This window comes from Lactuca sativa, chromosome 1 (assembly GCF_002870075.4).
Source record: "Lactuca sativa cultivar Salinas chromosome 1, Lsat_Salinas_v11, whole genome shotgun sequence".
Taxonomy (NCBI): domain Eukaryota; kingdom Viridiplantae; phylum Streptophyta; class Magnoliopsida; order Asterales; family Asteraceae; genus Lactuca; species Lactuca sativa.
Genome location: NC_056623.2, coordinates 142,545,752 through 142,571,519, shown reverse-complemented (window position 1 = coordinate 142,571,519; position 25,768 = coordinate 142,545,752). Strand labels below are relative to the sequence as shown.

The 25,768-nt window shown below is 34.9% G+C and overlaps 1 protein-coding gene across 1 annotated transcript; it reads right to left on the bottom strand.

The window, feature by feature from the left end:
- Window positions 1-790: 790 nt before the first annotated feature.
- Window positions 791-6,240, bottom strand: LOC111910797 (putative disease resistance RPP13-like protein 1). The gene is made up of 2 exons (XM_023906614.3): window positions 2,454-6,240; window positions 791-1,401 (listed from the first exon to the last, which is right to left on the bottom strand). Exon 1 carries the CDS (start codon window positions 6,155-6,157, stop codon window positions 2,459-2,461), a length of 3,699 nt encoding a protein of 1,232 aa, XP_023762382.2. The 5' UTR covers window positions 6,158-6,240; the 3' UTR covers window positions 791-1,401; window positions 2,454-2,458.
- Between the last annotated feature and the right edge of the window lie 19,528 nt (window positions 6,241-25,768).

Here is a 25,768-nt window from a genome sequence, read left to right as displayed (position 1 = left end):
TGTGGCCAATTGAATGAGAGAAAGAAATTTGGCAAAATCATTCTTATTTATTAGGGTAGATTCCAATCATCATTGGACATCCTAGTGTATTTGTTTTGGAATGAAATCGTTCCTCATAACATATGATCCCATGTTTTGTTAATTGTTTGTTCTTTCTCCAACTTCAATTCATCGATTAATTTGTGTCGACTGCATAATCATGTAATACTCTCCTCCTATTGTTACGAATATAAACTTGGAAATGTATTTTTTTTTCTCTGAAGTCTGTCACCAATGTATTATACAATGCTAAATTTATACTTGGCAATATGTTGTTTTCTCTAACATCTGTGTTTTCTAAATACTGTGTAGGAGCAAATCTATTTGGTTGTAAACATTTTATATTCTAGAAAGTGTATTGCTTTCTCTTTCATTTAACAAAATAATGGCAGGGGCAAAATAACTTGAAATCAGACTATAAACTGCATCTATTTAAGTGCATGGGGGCATAATTATTAATTATGTAAAGGGTCATTGTACCTGAAATGACATTGTAATTAAATTTTTTTTTTTTTTTTACAAACTTTCATATCTATCTTAATAATATCATATGCGAAGCAAGTTAATTCAAAAAGTTATTCTGGTCAAAAAAGCCGTTGTGGTCAAAGAGCATCATATTTTTATTTTATTTTTATAATTTGTGTATTACAACCATAAGAATTGTACAATATGGAAAATCTAGGTATAGGGCATTTTCGTCCTTTTATCTTAAATTTCTTTTTCTCTATTTATGAATTGGGTTTATCCCTATAGCTTAATGAATTAGACCAAACTAATATCTTTTTATGTTTGTGTTTCTCATCTTCATGTATCATCATCGTTTCTTGGAAGGATGAACCAATCTATTTCGTTGTAAACATTTTATAGTCTATAAAGTAAATTGCTTTCTCTTGCATTTAACCAAATAGGGGCAGGGGCAGATGTACTTGAAATCAAAATAGGAACCGCATCTGTTTATGGCTAGGGGCATAATTGTCCATTATGTATATGGGAATTGTACTTGAAATGGCATTCTACTTAAAACAAGATTTATTACAAACTTTCAAATCAAATATTACTAATATCAGGTGTGGTGCAATGTTTTTCGAAAGAGTCAATATGTTCATTCAAATGCATGTGTCTATTTCAACCTTTGTTCCTGCCAACAGTGCAGGGGCAGTTCCGTCAATATCTTTTTTCCCTTTTAAATAATGCTTTTTCCCATCATATTTTGGAGTAATATCTTTTTCCCATTTAAATAATGCCTTTTCTGAAACTCATTGATTCTTAATCTGCCTTCACTTTTTTAAACGTCCATCCCTTTGCATATTTAGCTGATATTCCTCACTGACATCATGTAGACAGCCTTGATCCAACGTGCACCTGTAGAAATCGAGCAACTTCCTAAGAATAAACTCAGAATTTATAGAAACATGCCAAGATCACATAATACGGAATATTCTAATATGATTTTATAAACAATCTCTATAATTAATCACTAATGACAACAAATAAGTTGTCATGATGTTTACATCCTCCTTAACATACTGATCAATTATACTGGGAATAGACACACAAAAAGACAATTAGTCATTCTATACAGAGTTTGACCATATTTCTTTTACCAAAACAGAAAAAGTATTAATATCAAATGGATTTGTTTCTAACCTAGAAACTAATACAAATTTGTAATGAAACCTGAAGTTATATAACAAAGGTTACTACAAAGGGATTAAGATGGCCCCGATTTTCAAAAATATTACCAAAATCAACATCTCAAAGCCAACAGGTTTGACATAAAAGGCAAAAATTTCTGAATTGATGACCGAATAAAAGGTCAAAGTTCTGGAAAAAGTCCTAATTGTAAACAATTTTGTTATGATTTCTAGTAATTCATTAAACAATGCACAAGTTCAATCGAAGCCAAGATTAACGAAAACTACAACATGACAACGAAAAGGAATACACGAAGAAGTGGTACAGTGAAGATAAAATAATACAGTTGCAACAAATATACATAGAAAGTTAATGGTAAACGTTCTACAAAAACCGAAAAGCTATTCAACTACTGCAGTTATAGTTTCCTCTTATTTTTGTACTAGTTTTGATTGTTAGTTCAGTATAAAAATAGTATTATCAACAAACCAAAACAAACAAGCCTCAAGATTAATGTTCCTAATACTTTGGGATAGTTATTGAAAAAAAAAAAAATACACAGAAATTGAAATCTTACTTTATAAGGAATATCACATTTATCAAAAAAAAAAAAAAGTTGTGATGTTTATCATAAGAGATGGGCAGTAATACTTTGGGATACAAGCTTTAGAACTCTCTTTCACATTTGTTAAGAAACAACGATTATAATAATAACATTATTGAAATGAATAACCACTCTTATGTAAGAGACACTGATGATGGGAAAGTAGATTACGAACCTTTTCTACTTCAACACCAATATTGTCACATTTGATGGGTCATAAATGGTCTTAAGATCCCCAAGCTTTGGGCAATTCCAAATATAAAGTGTTTTAAGGCAGGGGAGGTGTGGTAAGACCTCTGAAAATGATTCCACATCCGTAAAATCATGGAGCGATAGAGAAACCAGAGATTGTGGAAGAAGAAAAGATGATGATGATGATGATGATGATGGAGTAGTAGTAGTATTCCTCACATCGTCTGCCACCACAAATGAAACCACTCCCGAGTCTTTGCCATATAAACGTAGATCAAATAGTGAAGTTGGAAAATTCTGCAGGCCCCACTCTGACATGGGCTTATTTAAGTCACCTATGCTTAGCATCCTTAAATTAGGAGGCCACACCCCACAAGGGAAGGAGTAGTCCATACTTGGACAATTATGTATTATCATGTCTTCCAAAGATGTGAGACTCTGAAAATGCTCATAAGGGATTGACTTTAGATTCTTCCAAGAAATAATATCAAAAGATGTTAGGCGAGACAAACTGAAGTCTTTTGCTGGAATGGGTTTGGATTGTAATTGTATGTTATCACAATCACCGACTATCAATTCAGTAAGAGGGCATGGGTGCTCCTGCACTGCTGAGAAGGTCAAGGATGTCATTGAATCACAACTACTTATAAGCAACCTCTCAACAGTATTTGTACAATTGTAACTCTCCAATGTCTCACAGTAATAAAATTCCACAGATTTAAGTGATTCCATGCTGATCCCAAAATTATCCTCTTTCTCAGCTGATGAAACCAAGTTTTTACAACCCCATACTTCCAACTTCTGTAAACTCACAAGACTCTTGCATGCCTCTGATTCTTGTTCCCACAAGTATTTCAGCTCATCACAATTTTTAATACAAAGATACTCAAGTGCCCTAAGATGCATTAAAACTTCTCCATGTAGTTGGGTAAGTCCTCTAACATTCAACATTTTCAGTTCAATAAGTGACGGGGACAAACCAACCAAGCTTCTTAACAACGGTTCAGAACATTCTTCTATATGTAAAAACCGAAGTGAAGGTATCAATCCGATCGACACTTCATCAAGTTCTGGACAACATTTGATAGATATTTTACAAAGACGAGGAAATGATGTAGGAGTTTCATGTCCGTCACCACTATTAATTAACCACCTCTGCCAACCTTGCATATGACCAAATTCCAGAACTTCAAGTGATGGAAAAGAATTTGTAGGTGCAGGTAATTCAAAACCCACAGTCTTCACCTCATTCATCCTTTCAACAACCAATTCCTTAAGAGAACGCAGATGTTCGAGTGTTGGTAAATATGTACTTCTACAACCACATAACTTAAGCTCTGTTAACTGATCAAAGGAGGGATCGCCAACCCAACTAGGAAACCTCATTCCGTTGTTATTGAAAATCTTGAGCTTTTTTAACTTAGGATGAGGCCTTAGTTCTTTAAGTACTTCATATTCAATCATCTCATTCCGAGAATCATCAAACAAATCACTCCATTCCATCTTCAAAACATCAAGACCTTTCTTTTCATGTAAGTTGGCATCCTTCGCTTCTATTGAATTTTTAACTGTGTCCAGCCCCTTAATCGAAAGTCGGCCTTGAAGATCCGATAGGCCCTTAAGATCGGATATTTTGAACCCATTACCTTCTTCAATAAAGACCTTGGTTAGAGTTTGTAGACTCGTCAACCCACCGATCCCTAAGGGCATCTTCTTCAAATTCGGAGTCTTACTTAGGTCAAGATGTCGCAGGTTTATTAACTTTGCAAAACTTTTTGGCAAGCTGGATAACTCAGAACAATCCTGAACCAACAAACTCTGTAGATTATAAAGGTCACTCACTTGTTCTGGTAAACATGTGATTTCAGTAAAAGAAAAATTAAGGTACCGTAGATGCTTGAGACTACCAATGGATTTTGGTACCTCTGTGATTGTGATTCCAGTCAGTGCTAGCACCCTTACAAACTGTAGTTTATGAATTAATTCATCATAAACATAGTCTGACTCAGAAAGCAAAATTCCTAAGAAAGTGTGCAAGCGAGTAGTTTGTAATTGCTTAAGTTTTATATATGATCCAGATGATGAAGCTATAAATGTTAAGTGACGAAGCTTCTCAAAAACTTCATTTGTGTCAGATACATCCATCTCACCATCCAATCTACAAAAAAACTCTCCTGCAACACTTGTGGCCAAGTCATTCATCAGATCATGCATTGTATATTCGAACTCGTCATTCGCTGATTGCTGAAAAAAAGACCTTGACAGTAGCTCTTCAAAATAATGATGACCTAACCTCTCCATTGATTTTGATTGGGACAAAAATCCCTCTGCCATCCACATCAGAACCAAGTCATTCTTTTCAAACTCAGCGTCCTTGGGAAATAAGGAGCAATATGCAAACAACTGCTTCAAATGTGGAGGGAGATGATAATAGCTTAGTCTTAGAGCCGGAAGAATCTCGCTTCCATCATCTATATCCCATATCTCACTCTTCAACAACTTCTCCCATTCATCACCATTTCTATTTCCCTTCAAGACCCTCCCAAGTGCTTTCAAAGCCAAAGGCAATCTACCACATTTCTGCACCATACCTTCACCAAGCGACTTAAGTGTTGGATGTTTCTCAAAGTTTTTTTCACCTACCGCATGCTGAGCAAATAATGACAATGCATCTTCATTCGATAAAACGTCCAGACCATAAGATAGTTCCGAGTCCATCACCAATGCAACCTTGGTACTCCTTGTTGTGACAATAATCTTACTTCCATATGCCCCTACAAGAAGAGGGCTTTGAAGAAGTTCCCACTTACTGTGGTCTTCGTTCCAGACATCGTCTAGAACAAGTAAGAACCTCTTCTTTGAAAGTTTTTCTTTGAGGGCCACATGAAGCGGATCAAGATTAGAAAATCTTTTGTTGTCCCCACCTAAAGCTTCAAACATAGCATTGCTAATATTAAATACATCAAACTCTTCAGAAATACAAACCCATGCCCTGAGTTCAAAGTGATCCTTCACTTCCTGCTCGTTGTATAAAAGTTTAGCAAGAGTGGTTTTGCCTATTCCACCCATACCAACTATCGATACTATACTCACATTTTGATCACATTCTTCATTCCTCAACAACTTCCCCATCAATGCCACTTTATCCCCTTCTCTACCCATGATTTTGGACTCAACAACCAATGAAGTTTGCTCCAACCGTCTCTCCGTTATATTTGACCTTTCAACATTCACATTCAAACCCAAACCCTTCCTTTGGTCAACAAGATCACACAATTTGGTGGTGATTTCGTCTAGCTTAGAACTCATCTTCCGACCATACATGAAATTGTGAGGAGTGAAATTAGTACAACAATTTGGGAAGAACTTCAATAGCTTACCAGTACTGGTGCTGGCAAGAGCTTCTTTATTCAAATTGCGTCTTATAGCTTCAGTGGCCAAATCATCGAGTACATCGTCTATGTCGTAAGCCAAATCCTGGAGATTGTTCACCCACAATTGAACAGCTTTGTCTGTTATGTGCTTCTGACTTGCATCAGCAAGCACGGCTTGAATCAGAGGCAAGGTGTTCTTCCATTTTTTCAGCTGAGAATCGATCCCTTCCGATCCAGCTAGCTTCATAAGGTCACCGGAGATCAACTTCTCACATAACACAGTGATGACGGCAGTAACAGCGATTTCAGCCATTGGAATTCGGAATAAGGAATGATTGTTTCTTTGATAAGGGTTTTGAATTTCAAAGGATGGGAATTCGCGGAATAAGAAGCAAAATGGTTGACTGACTACAATGTTAATCACTGTTGAAATTCATTCAGAGGTACAAACCCTCCCACGTAACTGTAATACAATCCATACATATAATCCACTTATTTTTTGTTTATTTAATTCATAATATCTACAGCAAATCATATAACAATATAATATAATTTTTTCTAATAAATAAATGTTTGTTTTATCATTTGTCGTATTTGTCACATTCTCATTTAATAGGCTCATTTAATAGGGTAAATATCATTTTATGGTTATTTTGAATTATTTCTTTTATAATATCATTTTATAAGTTTTTCTATTTTATAAAATTTCATATAATCTTTTCATATAATAATTGAAATAAATGTAGTAATAAATGGATATAATTTCATTAATAAACTTATATTTTAATTTCAAAATTTCCAAAATTAAAGGTCATTAGTTTTTTTTTTTATTTATTTAAATTATTTGTTTAAATTTAAAAGATAAAAAAAATTTTCATTATAATAATTTATTATTTTTCTTATTTTCCTATAAATTCAAAGTTTTTAAATATTTTGACATTTATATTTGTTTTTTTTTTTTAAAATTAACTCATGCAATACATGAGTCTCACAACTAGTTAAAGTATAAAACAAAGTCTTTCTTTATTTTTAACAAATATTTATATTTATTATGTAAATAGTTTATAACCGTGGAAACCACGATTACAAAATTAATTAAACTTTTGTAAAAAAAATCAAAATTATTAATCAATTATTTTAAATAAATTATTAATTAAAAGATATTTTTTAGTTATATAAAATTATAATCATTGATTTAAATAAATACATAGAATTATATCGCTATATAATCTGTATTAGCTTTATTTTAGTTTTTATTCTAATGTTATTAATTTAATGTAATTAGAGTGAAAATTTTAAATTTTAAAATTTAAAATGGAGAATCAATAGGTTGACAAGTAGCATGACATTAATTAGAAATACCTAATAGGGTGACATATGACAAAAGAAAAATAAACATATTCTTTTATTAGAATCTGAAGATGGAGATTCAACAATTGCAAAACATATTAGTTAAATGTTATAAACTATAAGTATACAACAATCATCCATACGAGTTTGATATATATAACGTTCGTTTTTGTAGGTTCATGCAATAAGTTGTTCTATGACCTTAAAGCCACATGTAGAGATGCCTTAGGCCCTGTTTCATAGTCATCTTTCCAGGTCCAAACAGATCTTTCTGCCTGAATGGACCTGAAAGACTGTTTAATATGCACAAATAAATAGGTTTTTCACGGTAAGATATGTCTTTCCCAAAAAGCTTCAAAACCATATCTTTCTGGTTGATTAGACTGGAAAGACAATTATGCCCCAAACCCCGCCTCTTTTTCTTGGATTATAAATTACTTCAAATAATTTTCTCAATTTCTTTTTTTATTGGATTATTATATGTTAATATATATTATTTTTAATATATAATATTTATGTACTAACTTATGTTATTTTATTGGATTGTTAAATTCTTTTAAATAATTCTTTTCTTTTTTAATTTCCTTTTTATGAAATAATTCTTTTTTATTGGATTATTGTATATTCATAAATATTATTTATAAATATATAATATTTATATACTAATAAATATTACTTTATCGGATTATTAATTTCTTTTAGTTAATTTTTTAATTCATTTTTATTGGATTAAATTATTTTTTGGACAACACTACCATCATCCTAATATATTAAAAAAAATCATCCATCCCACCACTGTCGGACATAAATCTGGTCAAGAATCACATGTTGAGTTATAAAAAAAAATTAAAATTGATAGAAAGAATAACAACATAAGATCAATTTGAAAAAAAATAAACTAAAAACAACTTAATCGACATTTTATTTGGATTTGTAAATGATTATTGTGTAATTTTAATTTTGTATAAGAATTTATATGTTTTTATAATTATTTAATAACTTCATCCATCACAGTATAAAACACCAGGGTAATATTATCATTTTTCATCATTCAGCACAGTCAATCAGATGTATAATAAAAAAAATATGATTTATTTCCCAGTCAGAAAACTTTCATAAAACATTTTTCCAGACAACACTTTTCCGGACAGAAACTATCAAACTGGAACCTTAAAAAAAATCAAATTGTTTCTAACCATGCCACCTAAATGACAGTATGACATATTTGGAAAAAAAATTATTTAATGTAACACCACATATGAACGAACAAAAAAAAAGGAAAGAAAAACTTGATATAGATTAAAAAAGTATGATTTTGTATATACGTATCTGCATAATAAACTCAAGCTTCTTTAATTTAATACAACATGGTTACAAAAGAAAATAAAAGGTAGCAGTAGCACCAAGTAGAATTAGCACACTCATAAATCTAAAAGAAATAAATCAATTCGGTTACAATTGGAAATTAAGGATATCTATGGATACACGTATTTTAAATTTTAAAATAATAAACTCAAGCACTTTGAATTTAACGGGCTAATCTAACATACTATAGCAACGGTGAATTAAAATTGGAAATTAAGGATATTTAGGAGATAAATATGTATTTTAAAATGTTTGACCTCATAGTGCACTAATTGGTTGCCTTAAAAGCTAAAAAGATAAATAGCTAATGAAGTGATACGTGGTAAAATGGCTAATATGTCTTTTATTACGTAGGATTAAAAATAAAATTCTGAAAAAACAGTTAATTATCTTTTTTATAAAAGAAAATTATTTTCATGTTCATAATGGAACATATTCATAGTGACTTTATTTCGAATGGGAGAGATTGTTTCAAGGAAGCTTTTGATTCTTTCAAAAAAAAAAAAAGTAAAATACAGTTATACCTCCATTTAATTAGGAAATACCTAAAAGAGAGAAATATTAGTTTTTGTTTGCAAAAACTCAAGCATGCTTGAAAATCATATCCTATGTTTGATTTAGATGTGTTTGGTACCGAGCGTTTTAGAACTTCTAACTTTTAATGTTTAACAAAATGTTCTGTTTTAAACAAAAAAAATTATTTGACACAACAAACTTTTAGCATTTAATTTAAACAAAATATTTCAAATCTAAAAGTTATCTAATGTAACACCCTGTTTTCCGTTTTATTATTTTCTTAAAAGGTTTAGCAAGTAAAACAATAATTATACAATTAGAAAAATAAGTGAGATAAATAAATGTTCAAAAGAGTAAAGAAATGTTAAAATTCTTATTTTAGGTGGATTAATAATTATAAAGGAGGGAAATAAATGGTAAATAAATAAAAATGAGGTATTTCATAAACTTTGATAATAATAATAATAATAATAATAATAATAATAATAATAATAAATGAAATATAAAAGTCAAGGGGTCATATTGTAACTTTTGGAAACTCCTTTTGTTAAGACAATCACGGTGGGTAGTTATCTTGTAATTTTTGGAAACTCCTTTCGTTAAGACAATCAAGGTGGGTAGTTATCTGTGACATCCCCGATTTCACGGCTAGAAAAGACTGATTTCGTTTATGCTTTTATAATAAAATCAAAGTAATCTTTCAAAGAAATGTTTTGCGGAATTTGTTCCTAAAACAAAATACGATAAAGATTTATCAAAGCATTTCCTTAAAAAAATGTATTTTCATTATATTACAAAAATCAGGATGTCAACATCGATACATATCAAAAGCATAAACCAAAAACATCCTAGGTCACAGAACAAAATTGGCCTAAAAAACAACATAGGCCCTACAATAAATAAGTTTATTAATTTCATCAAACCAAACCAACCCGATTACCCGTTCATGTTATCCTCACTTTACGTCCCTAAAACATCTAATAAAATGGACCTAGCCTAAGGATCATCTTCGGGGTAGACACTACTACTGAGGGGATTACTCGGCCATAAGTGTCCGTAAGGCAACCATGAGGGGGATGGAGTACACCGGTGAACACATCGTTCACAAACACCTACAGGTTGCCAGCCTGCTAGCGTTCCACTGGAATTCCTAGAAAAGTCTATGGTCATCATCCATACTCTGCTAGATGACTGCATCATCGTCAACACTGAGGCCTCTCGTCATTTTATTTCATCACACACCAACTATTTCATCTACCCGTGTTTTACCCAACATATTTATAGATATAAAATACATATACAATTCAGATATGAAAACGAATTTTAAATTTTTCATCCATCATAGATCTCAAGTATAATATATATATATATATATATATATATATATATATATATATATATATATATATATATATATATATATATATATATATATATATATATATAGTTTAGATCTGAAAAGTTAAGGTCTGAAGTGAGAAAGTCTATATCTAAAGGAAAAGGTTCAAATCTGGAAGACAAAATTTAGATATGAAAGAAAAAGTTCATATCTGAAAATAAAGAGGTTTAGATCTTTCATCTAGCATAGATCTCAAGTAAACAGATAATATATATACACATAACACGTAATTTATATAAAATACTTCACATCTACGTGTAAGATGAAAATGACTATACACTCACGTGATAAGGTGATGATTCGGACAACACTTCGCTTCTTAAAATGATCTTCTTTGACGACACTGGGAGGTTTGCTTGAAAATCGGGCTCTACAGGGGAAGAGTTTCCAAACCGAAAAACTCTTTTTCTTGGAGCCTTCGGGGACATCGAGGTTTTCTTTTAGTGCTAGGGAGGCTCCCTAGGATTCGGGTGGTTAAGGGTGGTAGAGAGAGTGTAGAGAGAGAAAGAAAGGTGTAAATGAGTGAGGAAATCGGTTGGCCTCGCACCCCCTTTTATAGGGCTGAAGGGCAGATGTCGGTTCCTATAACGCCCGTAGATCCGGGCTAGTCAATTTAGAGATGACGAACATCAAAAATGAGCTTTTGATGAAAGATTATTTAGAAGGATTAATCTTAACCAAGTTGTAGTATATGTTACAAGGGTTCTGTACATATAAAGAGTGCCAAAATTCGAGTTATAACAAAGAAGTTATGGCCCGTCGAAGTATTACGGCAAAACCGGCACGGCACCGGGAGACGTAAATAGTGAATTTACGGTAGAAATTTTTTTAGCCTTAGTGATCAAAAAAAAATTTGTAGTATACGTTAAGCCGAGAACATACAAAAAAAGAACGCTCAAATCTGACTTCGTATGAGGAAGTTAAGAATTTTATAAGATTTGACATAGTAGTGCACGACCCGAAATTCGAATTTTAGTTCGAGCGGTTTTTGGCCTACACGACCTAAATGAAAGTTGAAGATCTCATTAATAGGAACTCAACGGTAAAACGACAGACAAAAACGGAGTTTGTATGTAGAAGTTATGAATTTTACGCGGGCATTTAACAGTATAATCTCCTCCTACTGTTAAATTTAAGATCGGTCGAGAATTAGCTGACAGAGTCTAAATAAAAGTTTTAGATCTTGTTTTTACCTACGTGTGGATATAAATAATGTCGAGAGTAGAGATCATATGTTAAATATATGGACGAAACTTGGTCCCTACTCTTCGAGCGCGATAAATTCGATACAATTTTGTAAATCTGAGATAGATTGAGAATTAGTTGACGACGTCTAAATGAAAGTTGTAGTACTCGTAAATACCAACGCATGGATATAAATAACGTCAAAAATGGAGTTCGTATGAACAAGTTACAAATTATAATAGCATATTTACGTATTAAAATAAAGTATAAATCATATATACGTACACATATATATACAAATGTATATATCATTAGAAAGGTATCGACGATACGGTTATTATAAGGCTAGTGTTGAGTACTTTCAACATTAGTTTAGTACAAATATCGTTAAATCTATTTAGAATAGTATTATGAAGGGGTTTTTAGTCGTTTATATAACTATAAGGTCATTAAGTAATTATGAAGGGTAGTTTTTTTAAATTCAATTACTATAAATAAGAGGCTTGGACTCTCATATTTATTGCACCATTCTCTTGATTCAAGAGTCTTTCTCTTCTTATCCCCAGAGCATTTCGGTCCCCCGTGATTCGACTTCTCTTCTATAGTTTTAGTATAGTAAAGTGAGCGCTGCACGAATCTTTCTTAGAAAGATTCAGCGACGAAGTTCTGCCCCTGCAGAGCCCGACTCCTAGCTAAAACCCCATTGTAATTAAGTTATGCTTACCTATTTTAATATAGCTTATATTTAAAATTAGTATTGTTATTATGAACTTATAATAAATATTTGAGCTATTATTATGACTTATACAAGTGTCATTATAATATCTTTTTAACTACTCGCGGTAAGAGGAATCTGGTTTAAAGGGCCGCATATGGTTGTTGGATTTTAGAAGTGTTATATGCCAAAATTGTCCTGCCCTTCGGTGTTTTATGTCTGGCCCCTGTCTGTACATAGTGGTTGGAAAGTATTGTTTATACACTTATATAATAATAATAATAATAATAATAATAATAATAATAATAATAATAATAATAATAATAATAATAATTAGTCGCGGTAAATATTAGACTAAAATCTAGTGGTAATAATACTAGGTTTCGTCGAAGGAAATTATTTTAAAGTAAACGAAGCGCTGTCCGAGTACCGAGTCACCACCTTATCAAGTGAGTGCATAGTTACTTTCATCTTACACATAGATATGAAGTATTTTATATAAATTACGTGTTACGTATGCATATTATCTGTATACTTGCTATATATGTTGGATGAACGATTTTATACATGTTTTAAATGAGTTAAACTGTATATGTATTTTATATCTACAAAATGTGTTGGGTAAAACATAGGTAGATGTAATAGTTGTTGTGTAATAAAATAAAATAAAGAGAGACCTCGATGTTATTGATGATCTAATCATCTAGCGGAGTATAGATGATGACCACGAACTATTCTAGACAGTCCAGTGGAACACTAGCAGGCTCGTAACTTGTAGGTGTTTTTGAACTACGTATTCACTAGGTATTTTTGAACTAAGTGTTCACCATATATTTTGAACTAAGTGTTCACCAGATGTTTTGAACTACGTGTTCACCAGATGTTTTGAACTACGTGTCCACCAGATGTACCCTATTGTATAAACCCTGGCGACTATGCGACTTAGTGCCTTTTGAGTAAACCCTGACAAGGATGGATTTCGTGTCGATTCCTTAGGATGATCCTTAGGAATGAATGAATGAGGAATAGCTAATTCTTAGGGTAGATCCTTAAGAGTAAAGAAGATAATGGGGATGGGTAATTGGGTTGATTGTTTGATGTTTAACATAATAATTATATTATTGTGGGATGAAAACCCTATGTACTCACCAGGTTTCCCAACCTGACCCACTCAAGCTTATTTGTATCACATGTGTCGATATGAAGCAACTTTACTCTGAGGGATTTAAAAGAGATGTAGATCACTAGTGTAAATGAATGTAAGATCTGTTTATGCTTATGTTTCTGTATTGACGATGACATCCCAAATGTTTTAAAATGGATAAAAATATGTTTCTTCGGAAATGCTTTGATAACGTTTTTATCATGTTTTCTGGGAACAAATTCCGCAACATTTTTATTAAAAGAGGTACTCTGATTTTTATAAAGCATAACCAAAATTGGTCTTTTCTGGCCGTGAAAAATGGGATGTCATAGTTGGTATCAGAGCATTAGTTTAAGCGAACTAGGAATAAGGATTTATTTTTAGACATAAACTTAGAATGTTAAGCGATGATCGTGAGGAGTGTGTCTAATATATTTTGGGAAGTACGCCTGAATAGACATAAGCATTAGCTTAAGTAGGGAAGATGCCAAAGATGCTTTTATGTGCTTAATAATTTGTGATGCTTTATGCTATCGTTTGATTGGATCTATGGTCTGTTGCCGACCGGATCGACGTTCTTTATATCCACTCGTAGGTGGGACCGTACTCTACAAATTTCGTTGAGACTCTATTGGCTAATTTTGACTCTTTTGTTAAAGTTATATTTTTAACAGTTCGGGACCGGAAAAGTCCGTTAAAAATTCATAACATCTTCATCAGACATCCGTTTTTGTCTGTCTTTTTACCGTTGAACTATTATTAACGAGACCTTTGATTCACTTTTAGGTCGTTTCGGGCGAAAACCATTTGACCTACCATTTGAACTCCGGGATGTGTACTGTTAATCTGAAACTTGGAAAAATCATAACTTCCTCATACGAAGTAAGATTTGGGCGTTCTTTTTATGCACACTCTTGGTTTAACGAGCACTAGGACTTTATCGTAAACTCACTTTTTACGTCACGTAACGTCGTGTCGGTTATGTCGTGAAACTTCGACAGGTCATAACTTCTTCGTTATAACTCAGATTTCAACGTTCTTTATATCCCTGGAATCCTTTTCACGACCATTATAACTTTCTTTATAGATATCAAGCTTATCTAACGTTTTATTTTTTACGCTTATTTTTATTATATCTTTACAAACAAGTATAATCACATAATTCACATAATATCCAAGTAATTCATCTTTATTACTTTAAAATAGGTTACAATGGTTGACCTAGACTATTACATCATCTCATCAATGCTTAGCCTAGAAACTCATGCGTTACGATTCTCACCCCCTTAGGATGATTCCATCCTGGAATCATGCACCAGCAAACAAATGCGGATAGCGACTCATCATGTCACTCTCCGTTTCCCATGTGATATTTGGTCCATTCGAATGTTTCCATCGTACAAGCACTAAGTCGACCATCTTGCGTCGCAACTTCTTCGTCTTACGGTCAACAATCGCATCCAGTTCTTCGATTAGCCACTTATTTTCATCCATCCTTGACTCAGAAATTGGAATTATGTCGGGAACTTCTCCTGTGAACTTCCTTAAATAACACACATGGGAAGTGTTATGAATACCATCTAGTTCTTCTGGTAGTTCTAGCTTGTAGGCTTGGTTTCCAATCCTCTGAAGAACTTTGAACGGTCCAATGAATCTTGGGCTCAACTTTCCTCTTTTCCCGAATCTTATAAGTCCCTTACAAGGTGAGACTTTAAGCAAAACCGAATCTCCAACTTCGAATGTCATCGATTGTGTTTTCTTGTCAGCATAGCTCTTTTGACGATCCTGAGCTGCTAACATTCTTTCTGTAATCACCTTGAACTTTTCAGCAGTCTGATGGACTATTTCGGAGCCCATAAACTTCTTTTCTCCAGCTTCAAGCCAATAAGACAGTATACGACACTTATGTCCATACAAAGCTTGGTAACGTCCTATCTTGATGCTCAAATGGTAACTATTGTTGTAGGAAAATTCTACCAAAGGTAAATGTTCATCCAAGTTACCTTGAAATTCCAGGGTACACGCTCTCAACATATCTTCAAGTGTTTGAATCGTTCATTCACTCTGACCATCAGTCTGCAGATGGTAGGTTGTACTTATGTATGTCCCTAATTTGCCTGTGTATCAATCAGATCCGTTTGATGGTGCGGAATCTCAATCAAACGGATGATGTCAGATCAAATAGAAGAGAAGGAGAAGAAGAATAATATGAATCTCTGTATGAATTGATTAGAATTAAAGTTCCAGATACAAAAGATTCACACACACAAAATGCCCTCTAGTTTCTCTCTTCTCTCGTTCATCAATCTGTTTCTCACACCCTAACACCTATATTTATACAAGGGGAACATGGGCTTGGTAGACATGGGCCGTAAATGGGTTTACGGCTGTAAACTCAACCTTAAACACGTATACGGCCGTAAACACCAAATTGTTTACGGTCAAAGACACAAAAATACATTTTTCTAGAAAAGTAAAGTATAAACCATATTTTTGACCCAACAATCTCCACCTTGGTTTATAACTTTCTTTTCTTAATTGACCCAACAAGATCCCCCTAAAAAGTAGCCGGCTTTTCTTGTTAATCTTTATTAGAAGCTTGGCTTCAGCATTTATCTTCAATGAATGACTTCATCTTGAGCACTTGAACTTTCTTCAAGATTTAACTCTGAACGCACATGGGTGAGGAGGCTTGACGTACTGATTCTTGAAAGATAGCGCTTTCAGCTTGAGAATCTTCAGAGAGAACAAATGTTATGGATCACTTCAGCAGGTTTAAGATAGCAGCAGACTGATTGAGGAGGCTTCAATGCAATTCGTCACATAATCTTCAATTTCAGCTTCACCTTGCTTCTGGGGTTGAAAGATTCAATTTGAAAGAATAATCTTCATTTCTTGCTCCTTCGAATGAGAATTCTTCGATGCTCACGGAGGAAGCTTTTGGCTTAGAAATCTTCGACACAAACTCCATGAATTTCATCTTCACCTGAACAAATTAAAACATAAACAAAAATAATTTTTGATTTTTTTTTTTGATTTTTCTGAACAAGAAATAAAACCTTTTTTTTAATTTTCTGATTTTTGTTTGGTTTTTAAAATTTTTAATTCTCCCCTAATATTTAAATTAGAAGAACACTATGAACAAACTTAACAAAAATAAAATGATATCTAACTTTAAGAGTGATTTGGGATCAAAGTTTTTAGACAACCTTTATCCGTTTATCTGTACCTCTCCCTTCATGAATAGATCTAGTCAATCGCCGGTATTATGGTCCACTTAAACACGAGAGATTGTGACAAAATTAGGACATACTATAAGTGACAAGAAAATGTGATCCTAAGTTCCTAGATAATATTCCTTAAGGACCATTCAGCTGACGACGACCAAAGATATTGTTGTCCACCTAAATTAAGCAGCGAGATGTACAGACAACCTTATGTGTTTAATTTTTAATTGTACTAGAACATGTTTCCCGCTTCCTGATATGCTCTAGCCATCAAGGACTTCCAGAATACTCCTTACAACGGGTGACCAGACAATTATTAAGAGAGAAGATAGATTTAGAATGCGTATGATGTACATCCAAGTCGGATCTCTTCCAATCACGCAAAGGATGAAACATATGACTAACTGAAGTTTTAGAGGGATTGAGAAGAGAATGGTGCATATACTGTGTACCAGGTCGGATTTTGAGTCACGCAAAGGAGAGAGTATATGGCTAACAGATAGAAAGAATTGCATAGAGAGAAGATGCAGGGAGATAGAGTTGCATATGTTACAGTCCAGGTCGGATCTCTCGATCACATAAAGGAGGCAACATATATCTAACAGACAGAAAGAAAGAAAATAACCTTCTACGGACCTAATTTATCGGAATTCCCCAGTCACCCCATCCAACCGGAATTAAGGACAGAATCCGCACATCGAGGAAAAGTGAATCCACAGTTCTAGATATGGGTTCAATTAGTGTGACTGGTAGATTCTCATGTATATTTCCCTGCTCAACCTATCCGGGCATCGTGAAATCAGGTTAAACGGATCTAACTAGGTTAAAGTTTGTCAGGTCCTTAAATTCATTAGGTTCAACTTTTCCTATTCAAGTCCATTAAAATCTTTCGTGCCTACCAGCGCATCGAACATAGAGCGTTACGCCGATTCAGATTGCACGTTATCACTTGCTAATTTCATTTCCTAAAACATCTCCTGCAAGCACATTCCAATAACACCATATTTTTGGATTTTTTTTTTTAAGTTTTTTAATTTTTTTGTTTTGTTTTTATTTCTCCCCCTAAATTTGTGCATAGGAGATAAACGAAAGAAAATGCGCAAATTTAAACTATCCTAAAACAAAAATTAGTCTTTAAAGTGAATCAGCTTAAGAAAAACTCAGGAGTATAGAGAAGAAAACTCAAATCGTGAATCACCGATTGAATTTGCATCCAGAAGGTCTGAGAACAGCACGCGTAATCTCAGAACAGATCCAAAAAATTCTTCATGTCATTAAGCACTAACCCCATGAGTGATCCCTTCCTTTCTTCCTTTCCCACAAAGGACACATACTCTCAAATAATGTTCTGAGTGTTGTACAGTTGAGAGATGTCCCCAATCATATGTCTGGAGCAGCCACTACCAATAAACTGAAGTCTGATGATATGCCTCCAAAGCTGCTCCGACACAGAGCGGGATCAGTTGGTCTTTGGAACCCAGTCCATTTTGAAACTGGGTCGACCTTTGTCATCAACGCACGATACTCTCTCCCATGACATATCCTGCCTATCACAAACAGAAGATGTAGAAACGTTAGAAGCATTAGGAGATTTGGGAGTTTTCACCTTTGTTACCCATCTATATTCGAGTTTAACCCATTTCTTGTTCGATCCGATGGGTGCCTCCGCCACACCCTCGCAAATTTTGACCAAAAACACCGATTTTTCGACTTTGAAGCTCCAAAACTCGATCAAAAACCCTTTTTTTATGAAAAACACAAAGAACAAACCCCCCTTATTTTTCAGAGATCTATCCAAAAACGCAAAAATATTTCGAAAATAAGATCAAATAATGCCCCAAATCTGACAAAATTGACTGATACAACCAAGCTCTGATAGCAATTGTAAGTTCCTAATTTGCCTGTGTATCAATCAGATCCGTTTGATGGTGCGGAATCCCAATCAAACGGATGATGTCAGATCAAATAGAAGAGAAGGAGAAGAAGAATAATATGAATCTCTGTATGAATTGATTAGAATTAAAGTTCCAGATACAAAAGATTCACACAAACAAAATGCTCTCTAGTTTCTCTCTTCTCTCGTTCATCAATCTGTTTCTCACACCCTAACACCTATATTTATAGAAGGGGAACATGGGCGTGGTGGACATGGGCCGTAAATGGGTTTACGGCTGTAAACCTGTTTAAGGCCGTAAAGTCAACCTTAAACACATATACGGCCGTAAACAACAAATTGTTTACGGTCCAAGACACACAAATACATTTTTCTAGAAAAGTAAAGTATAAACCATATTTTTGACCCAATAACTTAAACACAACCTTGTACCCAATTCCTCTTGCAGACTCTTCCAAAACCTTGACGTGAATCGACTATCACGGTCTGATACAATCGTTAAAGGAACACTGTGAAGTCTTACTACCTTCTTCATGTAAGCATTTGTGAGCTTATCCACAGACCATCTCTCATTGACTGCTATGAAGTGTGCACTTTTAGTGAACCGATCAATGAACACCCAAATCATGTCGTGACCATCCTTCGTTCTGGGCAGTTTAGTGATAAAATCCACAGTGATGTCTTCCCATTTACCCATGGGTACAGGTAAATGTTCTAAATTCCCATATGGTTTCTGATGTTGTGTCGTAACTCTCACACAGGTCACACACTCGGCCACATACTTTTCAACATCGAGCTTCATCATTGGCCACCAGTAGTAGGGTTTCATATCCCTATACATTTTTGTGCTATCGGGATGAATTGAGTACATGGTCTTGTGATCTTCTTCCATCAGAAGATCTCTTATTCCTCCCGTCTTAGGTACCCAAATCCTATCTTGAAATACCTTCAATCCTTGGTTGTTTGTACCGAACACTAACTTTTTGCCCATACGTTCTTCCTTTCGGTCATTTTTCTCTGAAGCTTCTTCCTGAGCTTTCTTGATGCTTTTTACAATCGTTGAGAAGATTTCAATTCTTAACGCTCTTGGCCTTTTCCTTTCAAGGCTCATTTTTCGACTTAAAGCATCAGCTACAACATTTGCTTTATCAGGGTGGTAAAGTATCTCACAGTCATAATCCTTGAGTAACTCTAGCCAGCGTCATTGTCTCATATTTAATTCCTTATGGTTGAAGAGATACCGAAAAATTTTATGTTTATTGAAAAGTTTGCACTCCGTGCCGTAAAGATAATTCCTCCATATCTTTAGTGAGAATACTACCGCTGCCAACTCCAACTCATGAGTGTGGTAGTTCTTTTCATGTTCTTTCAGTTGTCTCGATGCATATGATATCACCTTATCCCTTTGGGTCAAAACACTGTTGGATAAGATGTCTAAGTCCATAACTTTATTTGGTATACACTTGACCCGACCCGACATGGTCCATTTAGGTTGCACTTCACCCAAACTATTTGTATGGTTAAACCTTTGAGAATTGTATGTTTATGATTTATTAATATATTATAAGTTATAATATATTAATATGAAATCATATTATTTAATTAGTATTGATCATAAATTAATTTAGAATTAATTTGGTAATCAAAAAGGTGACTAATTAAATATGGGATCTTGTATTTATATAAGTGTGGGCTAATACTCATTTGGAATGGGCTTGGCATGCATGGGAGTCCATGGATAGTCCATGGAGCCTTTAACCCATGGATCCTTGGAAATGAAGAGTCATGGGTATTAGGGTTTACATGGATGTAACCCTAATCCTCCACACTATATAAAGGAGCTTATGATGCTTGAAATGGCACTAGTTGTGTGTGTGTAAGAAGGTGACCGATTTCTAGAAGCAAACACACACTCTCATAGTTTTTTCCAAGTTTGTGGTGATTTGTTATTTCCATTTGAGGCATCCACATTATTGGTGCTTGGCTCTCAAACTCCAAGGAATCAACTCACTATAAAAAAGGTATGTAATTCTTCTAGCCTTTATGTTTAAAGTTCCCCATGCCATGCTAGATAGATTATGAACCTTGGAAAAACAAATTTGCATGTATTCATAGTAAAACATAGATCCAAGGTTTCTAGGGTTGCATGTACATCATAAGAGTGTTAGGATGCTCAAAACCCATCAATGGTATCAAAGCCTAGGATTGTTTTCTTGAATACTTGATGCAAACTGTGAAAAAAATCGAAAAATGGAGATGTCTGGAAAGTGGACTTGCCGAGTCCATGGGGGACTCGACGAGTCCAAGAACAAACTCATCCTACTCATCGAGTAGGTTTATGCACTCGACAAGTAGGAGGCTCAGACTGCAGTTTTTCGACTTTTTTTGCTGGAAATGGTCTAGAAACATTACCCTAAACTGTTTTGGTGTTATAAAACTTGTTTTAGATGGTGTAATGGTTGTGCTAATCCATTTACAATGGCCAATATCAAAATTCCATGTTTATATGTTCTTGTAGTTTTAATATGATATTCATGTTCTTATGAATTATTGTTAGATCATAGGAATTACTTGCTAAATTGTTTATTAATTAATTCTTGATCATTTATGTGTTTTAATGGAGTCCATAATTTGTCCTAAGTTATGGATTTCCAAATGTCACTTTCTTTTATGCACATTTAAAACACATAAGTTACATAAAAATGAAGAGTCTTCATTTTTATGAACTAGTAATTCATAAGTTATGAAATGAAAAGTTTTGAATAGTTTCAAAACTTGCCCTCAAGTTTTGGAATTTGTAAAGTTGCACACACTTTAATATACTTTAATTTCAACCCTTAGAGTTTTAAAAGTTAAATTCAACCCTTATACTATTTATAACATTAATGGTTAATAATTATATATATGTATAACATCAAGTCTTTTTACCATTAGTAGGCCTCATTCATGAAGCCGGTCTATAAGGGGGTATAAGGTTGTTGCCTATAAAATGGCAGCTTAATTGGTGTCCACTCTTACCCACCGTTTCCTTGATCGGTGGAGGGTCGTTAGCCGAACGGGTATGACAATGACTTTAATTCTCATTAAAAGTATAATGATTATTATAAAGTAACTAAATGTTTTATAATTCCGAATCTTAGCTACTTTAGGAAAATGTGAATTTGGTGCTAACCCATGAAATTCACACTTTGTACCTTACCAAGTCGTTGGTGGAGCGTGTGTGGTTAACCGGCACACTAACTTGGACTAGTAAGGATCACGAAGGGTGACTTAATGTGTATCATAAATCGGTGGAGCGCGTGTGGTTAACCGGCACATTGATTAGGTGATAATATTAAGGGTACCGAGTGAGTTTGCATGGTTATTCACACCTTGTTTTGTGATCCTCGGCATCCCAGTCACAAAACTTGAAGGGCACAATCGAGATTGAAACATGTCATTGAAAAGTTCAATGAATCTCAAAAGAATCTAGGAATTTCAAAGCCAATTAAAACCTAATAACTTATTTCATTTTTTCACGGTGGAAATTGGTGAATCGTCAGTCACCTACCTTCAAATATGTTATAGCTTAGATTACGACATCCCTATTCTAAGTTATAATATATTGTGTTGGATCCTAGCCTTAATATTACATTTGGGTGTCTTATTAAGGACTCTGTTTATAATGTAAACTTGTTTATCTTCTTTTCAGATGTCTTCCAACAAAAATGTTTCGGGCTCTAACCCTACAGGCTCCTTCTCTCTCATGAACCTTTGTGGGAGAGTCATCTTTGATGGTTCTAACTTCATGGATTGGATTCAGAACATTACGATGGTTACTTGTTACGAGAACAAGGAATATGTCCTCAATAAAGAGCTAAAGGAACTTGATGAGTCTATTGCTACTCCTGAGGAGATCGCTAAATTTAGGACGCATGGGAGAGATGCCACTAAAGTGGCATGCATCATGATGGCCACGATGACAGCCGAGCTCCAAAAGTCCTATGAGGACTATTACCCTTTTGAGATGCACCAGGACTTGATGGAAAGGTACCATCAGAGTGCTCGTTAAGAGCGGTATGAAATAATCTCCTCCATGATAACAACCTGAATGAAGGATGGTGAACCCAGCACGGGCCACATGCAGAAAATGAAAAGGCATGTGGACCGTTTGCAGAAATTGAATGTGAACTTCCCTGAGGAGTTGGAAATTGACATCATTTTTGCACTCCCTACCCTCGTGTTATGATCAATTCCGAATGACATACCACATGAACAAGGAGGAAGTTACACTCAACAAGCTTCAGGGACTTCTGAAGACTGCCGAAAGTGGTCTTAAAGGTAATTTGGTTGTTACTACTCCTACTCCTACAGCTACCCCTGTTTTGGCTATCGGGCAAGGCAAAGGATAGAAGAGGAAGACCCCTTCGAAGGGTAGCAAGGGAAAGTCTCTTGAAGGCTCCTCATCTGGAACCAAAAGTTGTTCTATCACTTCTTCTGCCATTCCTAAGGATTCAAATTGCTTCTACTGTCAGAATAAGGGGCACTGGAAGCGAATCTGCCCTAAGTACTTGCAGGATGTCAAGGATGGGAAAGTGAAACCATCCCATGGAGGTATTTACACTATATTGTCTAATAACTCACCATATTCTAACTCTTAGGTCCTTGATACAGGTTATGGTATTCATATATGTTTTGATGTGCAGGGCCTAAGAAGAAGTGAGGATGTGGAGCATGGGAAAATAAAATTAATCATGGGGAATAGGAAGGTTTCATCTGTTACCAAGATTGGAGTTTATACTTTGTTGCTAGATAGTGGGTTAAACTTAGATTTGAATAAATGTGTTTACTCGTCTGAAATGGCGAGGAATATTATTTCTTTTTATGGTTTGTACAAACAAGGGTTTACCTTTTCTTTTGATAATGAAGTTGGTGGTATTAATGCTTTCTTTAATAATGTTCTTTATTTTAAAGCATTACCTTGTCATTGTGGCATTTTCATCTTGGACATGTAAGCAAGAAACGCATAGGCCAACTCCAAAAGGATGGAGTCTTGGAGTCATTTGACCTAAAGTCAGATGATAGTTGTGAATCTTGTTTGCTTGGGAAAATGACAAAATCACCCTTCACTGGTACTTGTGAAAGGGGTGAAGTTTTGTTGGACCTTATACATACTGATGTATGTGGACCCTTCAAAACTGCCACAAGGGATGCTAATCGCTACTATCTGACTTTTACTGATGATTATAGTAGATATGGTTATGTCTACATAATCAAGCAAAAGTCAGAGACTTTTGAAAGGTTTAAAGAGTTTAAACAGGAAGTAGAAAATCAACTGGGCAGGAACATTATGATGCTTCGATCCTATCGAGGTGGTGAGTATCTTAGTACAGAGTTCCTCGACTATCTTAAGGAGTGTAGGATTGTCTCACAATTGAAACCTCCCAGGACACCACAGTTGAATGGTGTGGCTGAGAGGCGTAATCGGACCTTATTGGACATGGTTCGCTCCATGATGAGTTGAGCTTCGCTACCAATCTCTTTTTAGGGGTATGCCTTAGAGACTGCCGCCCATATCCTTAATCTAGTCCCTACAAAGAAGGTTGCCAAAACACCTCATGAGATGTGGACTGGGAAAGTTCCCAATTTGGACCACATCATGATTTGGGATTGCGAGGCTTTCGTGAGGCGCGAGACTCAGGATAAGCTCGATCCCTGAAGTGAAAGGTGTATTTTCATCGGCTACCCACTGAAATCCTTTTGTTACCTCTTCTACAGACCTAGTGAGAATGTGGTATTTGTGGAAAGGAGAGAGGTCTTTCTAGAGAGAGAATTTATAAGCAAAGGAGACAGTGGGAGGTAAATTGACCTTGAAGAAATTCAAGAGTCAATTGGTGAAGGAAACTCAGACACTAGCAATCAACCTGAGGAGGAAACTCCTGTTGAGCCAGCTGACGAGTCTGTACCTCCGAGGCATTCCACAAGGGTTAGGAACACACCTGAGTTTTATTATGGATTTCATATTACTACGGAAGGTGATAAATTTATCAGTGATAGTACACTGGTAAATCTGGATGAACCTAACAGTGTTAAGGAAGCCATGGCAGGCCCGGAGTCTGTTGAATGGAAGGAGGCTATGGACAGCGAGATACAGTCCATGTATGACAATCAAGTTTGGAACTTGGTTGACAATGTACCAGGCCGTATGACAGTCGGGTGCAAATGGATCTTCAAGAAGAAGACCGATATGGATGGAAAAGTGCACACTTATAATGCGCGACTAGTTGCAATGGGTTTTACTCAAACTCAGGGTATTGACTATGATGAAACCTTCTCACCAGTAGTGAAGATTAAGTCTATTAGAGTTATGCTAGCCATTGTTGCATTTCATGATTATGAAATATGGAAAATGGATGTCAAAACCGCTTTCCTTAATGGGAAGCTGGCTGAGGAGGTTTACACGAGTCATCCAGAGGGTTTTGTCAGTGCAGAATACCCTAATAGAGTGTACAAGCTTGAGAAATCCATTTATGGATTGAAACAAGCATCTCCCAGATGGAATATTTCTTTCGATGAAAATGTCAAAGAGTTTGGCTTCTCGAGAAGTGAAGATGAGTCATGTGTGTATGTTAGAGCTAGTGGGAGTATAGTCAGTTTTTTGGTACTGTATATGGATGACATACTACTCATAGGAAATGACATCCCAACCTTGCTGGAGGTTAAGTCCTGGCTTGGGAAGTGCTTTGCTATGAAGGACCTTGGGGAAGCTGCCTATATCCTAGGGATAAGGATATTAAGAGACAGGAGTAAAAGACTAACTGGACTTAGTCAGAGTACTTACTTGGATAAGGTGTTGAAAAGGTTCAACATGTAGGATTCCAAGAAAGGAGAGTTACCTATCCAAAGCAATGCCAAGCTGAGTAAGACTCAGAGTCCGAGTACAGAGGCTGAGATAGCTGAGATGAGTCGACTACCATATGCTTCCGCTATTGGCTCGATCATGTATGTTATGACTTGTACCCGCCCTGATGTGGCATTTGCTTTGAGCATGGTCAGCAGATATCAAGGGAACCCTGGAAAGGCTCACTGGACTGCAGTAAAGAATATTCTCAAATACATGCGGAGGACTCAGGATTGGATCCTTACCCTT